The sequence below is a fragment of the Anopheles coustani genome, chromosome 3 (assembly GCF_943734705.1).
Source record: "Anopheles coustani chromosome 3, idAnoCousDA_361_x.2, whole genome shotgun sequence".
In the NCBI taxonomy this organism is placed as follows: domain Eukaryota; kingdom Metazoa; phylum Arthropoda; class Insecta; order Diptera; family Culicidae; genus Anopheles; species Anopheles coustani.
The window spans coordinates 49,634,699-49,643,389 of NC_071288.1; the positions used below are offsets into that span (position 1 = coordinate 49,634,699).

General features: G+C 47.6%; 1 protein-coding gene across 1 annotated transcript; it reads left to right on the forward strand.

Moving 5' to 3' along the window:
• Nucleotides 1-1,072: 1,072 nt before the first annotated feature.
• LOC131262403 (uncharacterized) lies at nt 1,073-3,902 on the forward strand. The gene is made up of 2 exons (XM_058264399.1): nt 1,073-1,406; nt 2,887-3,902. Exons 1-2 carry the CDS (start codon nt 1,073-1,075, stop codon nt 3,900-3,902), a joined length of 1,350 nt encoding a protein of 449 aa, XP_058120382.1.
• Nucleotides 3,903-8,691: the final 4,789 nt, after the last annotated feature.

Sequence of the window (8,691 nt, forward strand, 5' to 3'; positions counted from 1 at the left end):
CATCACTCTCGGGTGAGTAATTTTTAGCTAGCTTGCAGCTATTTTCATGCCTCGAAATCCAGCGAGCACGCGAGTGTAATTTCCATACTGTTTTGCTTACGATGTTCAACGGCGTTTTTAAAATTGTATTGAGTTGGCGCCTAAATGTATGCAATTTGACTATCCCTTGGTTCGATTGATGGTAAAAAAAGTCGATGTTGGATTTAATCGACTTCAGTTGGGAAGAATGTTTTTCGGCATGACTGTTAAATAAATTGTTCTTGATGAGTTACTTATTGTTCTTATATCCTAATTAAACTAGTGTATGTTTACTTCCAACAAAAGGTTCAACTACAATAGTTTACTGGCGCTTGTAGTACATAAGGCTTAAGGCATGTAGCATGGTAGTACTTAAGACTTGTAGCATGTTTACTCACTGCACTAAAAGTACCATACTTTCTCCGGTAATCGCGACTACTGTAACACACTCATCAATTTTTCATTTTGCCACGCAAGAGATAACGGAAGAAGGCAGACAACGGCAAGAACACAGCTCCCTCATTATGCGAAACAATGTCTTCCGCGGTGATCCGCGATCATTCGTGGCATGTTCATCATTTTTCTTCATTTCTGCACCCCTGCACAAACACCCGGGAGGGTTGGGCCATTGGCGTGCCGTATGCTGCTGCGTATGAGTTTATCTTATCGCGCAGCGGAAAATAGGATAACCAATTAACGATCGCACAATTGCGTAACCGAAGCTCCTCCTAGTAGTGCGTCTGCTTCTCTTGCGTGCTGGCGTAGGTTCGGTTTGGGGTGCACGGTTCGGCACCCGAATGCGTCGGAAGGCGGTTGGGCGAGAAAAAAGCTTTCCTCCGCCAACGATAGGTTTTATTGATTGTTGCAGTTTTGCGATTTTAGTTCACCTCCGATTGCTAACCAGTGTGGACCGGAGATTCCAGCTCCGTGCCAGGAATATCGGGTGTGCAATATATGCACAAAAAAGCGGCCCCAAAGAAACGCCTTCCAAGGAGCAGCAAGAGTGGAGCCAGGTTTAACGTCGCAGACTGGGACATTCTTGTGGTGGGTTAGGATGCGACGTTCCTTGCTGTTGGTGCTTCTGTTTGCGGTGGTTTTGGTGCACGGTGCGAGGAATGATGGTGCTAAGAACGGCACATCTGTCGGTAGTGCTACATACCTGGATGTGCTGCGAAGGATAACGAACCTTCGGGGCGATGACATTCGCAAGAACCTCCGGTCGCTGCGGGAGCTCGCCATACGGCACGGTTTGATCCGGATGAGTGATATGAACGAAGCGAGTGCCGCCAGCAACGAGGAGCAGTCGTCGGAGGGAGAGCAGTCCTCGCAGGAGTTGCCGATTGAACCGGGTCAGCAATTGACGGCCATTGCTGAAGGTGATTGTGGTGGCAGCTATTAGTAGTAGTGGGCTGTTCGCTTGTAGTTGGGAAAATCTAGCTGTAAAAATGAGTGTTTGTAAAACCGCGTCATGTAATACCTTAATTCCTCTGAGATTATTTTTTTCACTCTTACTCAGAAATGTATACATTACTCCAAAGTGAAATTGTTATTTCTTAAACAAGTTTTGTAAAAAATTGTACAAATCCAACCGACTACAATATTTCGTCAAAAAGCAGTTCAGAAATGTCGATGAATACCATCTTTTAACGGAAACATTTTCGCTTTCTTGGTTTAACTAGAGAACTAAGTTTGCTACAATTTTTTAAAGATTTAGTATCATTTGTTTTATTTTTTAAGTTTGCTACAGTTTTTTTTGTGTCGTTCAAGACAAACATCTTGTACTGAAGTTACAGGGTGGGGACATGATCATATAAACCATACAGTCATTTAAAAATGAAATTTTAAAGATATTTTTGTTCACCGTGCTTAAGAATTGGAAAAGTAGTAAACAGTTCTCTCTTACGTTTTATATCCGTACCTGCATGTGTTAAGCGAAGAGGAGAATTTAGAACAAACCAAAAATATTATTTATATCATTCATAAAATATTCATTTCAATCCCTGCTCATGTTGCTTAATCGTTTGCTTGTCTTCTGTAAACTTAAAAATTAAATGATTACTTAAAAGATCCTTCATTTGAAAAAGTTTTTGGACTGCAGATACAAGACAACGGGATACAGAAGGGTAAGCTTACAATTGCTCGGTTTTAACGGGTTGGCGTATTTTTCTCACTTTGCTCTCTTAAATCCACGCAACGCAATTTTTAAAAGCCCTCCTCGTTAAGATATGATAAATCTGGCGCGTTAGCCAAACATAATTGCAATAATTATCGCTTGCAACACGTTGCGCTCATCTCCGTGGGGCCCACCTAGCCTTGACGCACCAGTGACGCTTTCTACTCACACGATTAGATTGCAGAGACGCTCCGGCCGCATGCAACCGGTGCACACGCAGTGCGGTCCAGCCTGGGCCGGAGTCGTAGCATCCGGTGCTTCTTTTTTTTTTTCCTTCGCAACGCGTGACTGCCTGGAAAATGACGGAGTAGCGATTCGCAAGGAAGGAAGCTTGAGATGGAAGTAAACACGATCGAACACAATGTTCAGATGCAGTGTCCCGCACGTGCGCCTCGCGTTTCACGGTTTGCCGCACACGTGAGAGTGCATTCTGTGCCCTGGAAGACACACGCCGCACAACGGTAAAACGAGAGCACTGGATCGAACGGAGTGCTGGAGTCCGGTGCCGTTATGATCAGCGTGTATCGACGTGAAAAAGCCCTTGACAACCGATAGAGAAAAAAAAGGATTGCTATGTTAACACGTGGCAGCTTTTTGAATTTCAATCGATGATACCTTGCCAATATGTGGTAGTAATTTTTCTAATTCTGAATTTCTCTCGATACTCTCATATTTTTTCCCCACAAAAACAAAAGGTCGCAAAAAGGGCGGTGGAGGAAGCAACAATAATAATATCGTGGTGGCGGGCGGCGGAGGCGGTGGACACGACGACGGCTCCTACTCGATCAGCATTGAGGAGGGCGGTAACAAGAAGGGCAAGAAGCGAAAGAAGGGCAAGAAGGGCAAGAAGCACCGCAAGCAGAAGCGCAAGGGCTGGAAGAAGCACATGAAGAAGGCGGTTCCGATCGGGGTGGGTCTGCTGGCGCTGAAGGCGCTGCTGCTGCACTTCATTCTCAAGAAGCTGGTGATGGCGACGGCGTTCTCGCTGCTGCTGAGCAAGAAGTCGCTGCTGGTGTCGTCGTTGATCGCGCTCAAGCTGCTGCTGCAGCAGCCGCACAGCAGCGACAAGAGCGAAAGCAGCAAGCTGGAGGTGGTGCACATTCCGATCCGCAAGGACGCCGGCTTCCACAAGAAGCACCAGCAGCAGCAGAAGCAGCAGCAGCAGCAGGTTCCCTCGAACAAGCTGAAGCTTCCGCCGGCCCCGGCGAGCACGACCAAATCGTCCCTGTTCGACTCGTACGCCGGGCCGCACTCGATCCAGCACGCGCACCAGCAGATGGCCGACTTCGGCGGCAAGTACATCCCGCTCGGCTACGAGAGCAACCATTTCCACGGGTTCGACGCCACGCCCGGGGCGCCCTCGTTCGGCGATGGGCTGCACCAGGTCCAGAACGTGGAGCAGTTCTTCGACGACGCCGACGAGCTGCAGTTCGACCGGCAGGACAACGGCTGGGACGGGTGGAGCGGCTGGAACCGGGGCGAGGAGGGAGGCAAGCGGTACGAGGCGATGGCGGCGGCTGCTCCGACCCTCACTGACGCTGGTGGACCGTACGGGGGCTGGGGTGATGTAGCGAGCGCTCCGAACGACTACCAACAACCGACCGGGTACGACTCGCTGAACCGGAGCCGCTACGGGGAGATCCTGGAGGGGTATGTCGAGGCGAGTCGGCGACGCCAGCAGCTGATGGACAGGAGAAAGCGAAAGTTCTAGGTAGCAAGACACGGCGACCGCGAGATCGAAAGTGGACCTTTTCCCCCGAAACAACAAACAAACATCTTGAAGCTGAAAAAATGGTGAAGCATTTACGTGGCGTTACTTCGGCGAAGCTTTTTTGGAGAACGAAGAACGAGGGAAAAATCAAACCAGATGAAAAAGTGGGAAGAAAATTGAAAAGAGCAGAAGAGGAAAAGAACGAATAAATGGAGGGAAGAGAACAATAAACACAAAAAAAAAGACCAGGTCAAGAGGAAGGGACAAGAAAAGGAAGTTAGTTTATAGATATAAAAACGAAAGTCGATACTCTCGCTTGTGCTGCTTGGAGGCGGGATAGTTTCTTGGGGAGGGGAAAATATGGCACCGCGTGTGTCCGGAAAACCGAAGACATTCTTCTTGCGCTGTATTGCTTGATTGCAAGCGAATCATTGTAGCCCACCGTAATTTATTGTTATTTATTATTTGCTAGTAAACGTACTTAGCTCTTTTTCTGAAGATCCAACGCTTGGTAAACAGGAGTCGGGACGAACATTGAAAATGTGCAATCAAATGATAGGAGTTTAACGCGAATCAGGAACCACTTTTACAGTGACCGAACTGAATAGAGAAAATAAATTCCGCTTCCGGTTTCTCCCACGTGGAGAAGCCTACTGTTGGTGTTGATTTGTGTTTTATTTTCTAGTCAAGTTTTATTTTTCAGTGTTTTATTTTCTTTGTTTTTGTAAAGTTTGGCCTTTGATCATTAATTTCTTTTTCAAGATTTGATAAACTTGTGAATTTAAAATATCACAAATTCAGTACTCTCCAAATAACATAGTTTCAAAGTGCAATTGAGCGATCCTGCTTTAGTTTTATTGTCATGTTTTTGTATCTCCACAACATACCACAATGCATAGTAATTTACGTATGGTTCTCAATTTATGTGTTTGTGTTACGTAAAGTCTTACGAAATTGCAGTTTATTATCGATCGTCCTGCTCTTTAACGTATAATTTCGAATTTAAAATTAACTTTCATTGTAGGGATGATTGTAAACTTTGCTGATTTATTTATATCCACCCCGGTTTTGTGCCGGTCGGTGACAGGTAATGCGCGAAGAAATGGCGCAGTCGATGGCTTCATCAACGACTGGATGGACCTGCAGAACGTTGCACTTCACTTTCCATTGCATTGCCTGTTACGCAAGCGTCTCAGCGTCTCCGGTGGGCTCTTTTCCCTTTTTGCGGGAAGGGTTGCTGGGAGTGATTATTCCGGGCACACCCTCCACGGGCCTGAACGCGGAAGTTGCCTGGTGGTGCGTGTGCGTATGTGTGCGCACGGGCATGGATGCACTTGCTGCACTCAAGGGGAGGGAACTCAGTGAAGGGCTTTCGAAGGCGGGGAGGATTCTGTGAAAATTACCAACAAAGCTCCAACCCATTCCGCCCTCCCTGCTCTTGCGGGGCAGTTGTAAATATTTATGACGGACGGGAGCGACCAAAGGTAATAGTAATGGAACCGGTGGGGGGGGGGGGGGGGGGGGGGTGGTGGAGGGATGGCTTCGGCGAGATGGGGAAGAGGAAAAGCTCCAAGGGAACGAACACGCGGAGAAAGTAAAACCCCGGGGGAAGCGGTGCGCTATCCAGCCCGTTTACGATTACTCAACAATTGGGCAAACAAAAATTTCACTTTTTCACAATGCTCCCCAACGCTGGTTGTGGCGCGTGCGTGCCTAGAAACGGTACCGGTACGTGGAAAATGTGCATACTGGGTATATTTGCCCAGCGCTGGTGACACTTTCACACCGGACCAGGGACCGGGCTGCATCCTTCCTAACGGCCGGTGGACAAACGTGTCTAATTGCATTTCGAGCAAACACACGACCAAATGCTGAAAGCTAGCAAGGTTGCAAAGGGGAGCTTTTCTTGTTTATGAACCGGATTTGTTTCTTTGTTCGGAGAAGTGGCAACATTTGAATACATTCTATCATTTCGTGCTCTGTTCCGACGAACAGGTTTCAGTGTGCCTTGCTTTCGCACTTAGATCTTTCCAATTATCTGCAAGTATGTATTGAAGGATTAGAAAACAAATGGAGGTTCATCTCTAATCACAATATATGCATAAATGAAATAAAATAAAATAAACAGCAAAAACGTCTTTTACTTGCACAAAGTTTTGAAATCACTAAAGAATTTAAAATTAATCCGTGAAAGAAAATGAATGAGTAAACGAAGTTTACTACTTTAAATAGATTAAACTACATCTTCTAACCATGATAATAATTAATAAATAAAACGCACAAGGAAAAAGGTAGATAAATTAATCAAAAAACAGAAAGCAATAGATCCCGCGAGATGCTGAACCAAACAAAGGGTTTGTCAAATTTGGTATTGTACTGTGTGCCGTCCCGTCCCAAGTGTGGGTGGAGAAATTTTTCTCACCTCGGCGCGGGCCATGGTGTGGGCAGATTATTCAGCCTGAGGTCTCTAGACGGCCTGCGGCGTCTAGCTTCCTCCATCATTCATTCCCCGCCGTCCACCCTTTGGGCTTTGGTGAAAGTGAAATTCTAATGAAGTTTTGTTTTTTATTGTATTTTAAATAAATTTAATAAACCTCCACGCATCCGGCACTGGCTGTGGGGTTCGGTGGGCGGGAGGTCCATCATATCGGTGGGAGGGAGAGGGGAGGAGACTGTTTGCCGGGCGGGCGCCGGTTTTTGGCGGTCCTCCCGGAATTTATGTCAACGAAATACAAATTTTTCAAACCTGATTCAACGAACTGCCACGCGGTATCGAACGGTCGTAAAAGGGACGCATCGAACGTGGAGAAGGAAGTGGCATGAAGAGGGGCGGGGGGGGGGGGGGAAGAGAGCAGAAATGAATCGTTCGTTGCCACCCGGCGTGGAAGTGGGACAAACACGTCATAGAAAGTGGCGGCCTCCGACGTCCTCCGCGAAATGCCATTCATGTGTGTGTGGATGACGCGGCGTTGCGCGCGGATATGGAGCGCGAACCCAGTAGCCCACTCCGGTACCGTCCGAGCCGGGTCAGGAGCCCGCTCCATGGGGAGGCTTCGGTTTTTCCGTTCCGACCCTGACGACTGTGGAGAATCGGTCGCTTACTTCCTCATGCCGGTTAGCTTCGCGAGATAAGCAGAAGGAGTGACACACGCACACACTCACACAAAATTGGCACACTTCCCAGGGGAACGAGCTGGCAGTGTGAGACAACCGAAGGACCGGAACCGGGACGTCGGCGCACTTTCACTAAACGCTTGCGCGGCATATCGGAATCGTCGATGATAAATTCCTGCACTTCTCTGCAGCTCCGGAGCGGGTATGTTAAACTCACCGCGGTGTGTGTGTGTGTGCGTGGGTTTATTTTTTCTTTCTCCCGTTTGCCAATTTGGTGACCGTGGCGATCACGATGACGGCAACCGCGACTATGGCGAATGCTGCGGTAGTTGTTTCGTGTGCACGCAGCTCGCCGCAGATTACCTAACTCGGTTGATCGATTTTGTAATCGGAAATGACGCCACTGCACCGGGATTCCGCACACCGCCGGGCACGGGTGATGCACGGGAACGGTTTGGCTTTCTACAGAACCGCAGAAAACATGGCCACCGCCTGGGTTTGAAGAGGATTTTGAGCCGGAGGGTTTATTGTTTATTGTGCCTTGTCGCTCTTCCCCATTTCAAGCAAATCCACCCCGTGCGGGAATTTCGATTGTTTGCCCGGAGGAGAAAGTTTATGGTAAGCACCGTCCAGCTTTCGGCACCGTCGGGCAAATCCTCCCGAATAAAAAAAAGTCATGGAGAGGCCATTGCCGTACGCATTGTTCGCACGAGACGAGGATGAGGAACGTCAGGCGCGCCCGAAAAGCAAACGAACTTCCCATAGGGTTCTTAGGACCTTGCGAGGCTCTCGGGTTACCATTTTTTCGCCTTTGGATGGTGGCATCCAAGAGGACGACGCGTGCGTGCGTGCCAAGTTGGAGATGTCGAAGGCCTCGGGTGATCATTTTTCTTCCCCCGCCAGCGAAATAGGTCATCCCGCGTCGACGAAACACTTGTCCGGCCAACTATGGAGCGCATACAATTATCGGCATCTTGGCCGCTTTGGCTGAGGTGGGTTAGAAAATGGTAATGTGTCGCGTTTGGCACACGACGCCACACCCGCGAGGTTCCGCGAGGAGATGGATAGATCAACGGGAAGGATCTCTCGCGCTTTGGGGGGTTTGCAAACGAATTACCATAGGCTGCATGAAGCTCGACAAATATCACAGCAATAAGACGGCCCGGACTAACGGTTTCTCCAAAGTTTGGCTTATTGCTTTTTAATAACGAGACAGATGTAACTTTAGCCACATCCTGAAGGCACTAATGTACGTTCCAAAGGGAAGGCAAAGACCTGTCGTGAGAAAAAGTGCTTTCCAGAGGGATTTGCGTAGCTCAAATGGAATGTACCGTATGCGTGAGAATGTTTGCACCATCGGTTAAATGTGGAATGATTATTTCAGAAGTCAATAACGTTCTGTGCTTTCCTGTGTATATCGACCTCATTTTAATTAAAAAATTACCAATCTCAGATTAAGGAGGTGGTTATACACGGATAATAACTTTTCGGTTCTAGCTTTATGGATTAGCGGTCGATTTAAATTTGGACGTTTCGAGGAACTTGCCGCCAACAAAGAGAATTTCGTATAAATCTAGTTTCAAGTTAAATTGAATACACAAAAATGAATATAAATCATGAAACAGAGAAGCATTTTGGATCATCTCCAAACAGATCTACGATCATAGAGTAGAGG

Bases quoted from the DNA above. Each gene is read 5' to 3' on its own strand.
- LOC131262403 (XM_058264399.1), top strand. From the start codon at position 1,073: ATGCGACGTTCCTTGCTGTTGGTGCTTCTGTTTGCGGTGGTTTTGGTG. The intron at 1,407-2,886 runs GCAGCTATTAGT...CAAAAACAAAAG, and splicing joins TGCTGAAGGTGATTGTGGTG to GTCGCAAAAAGGGCGGTGGA.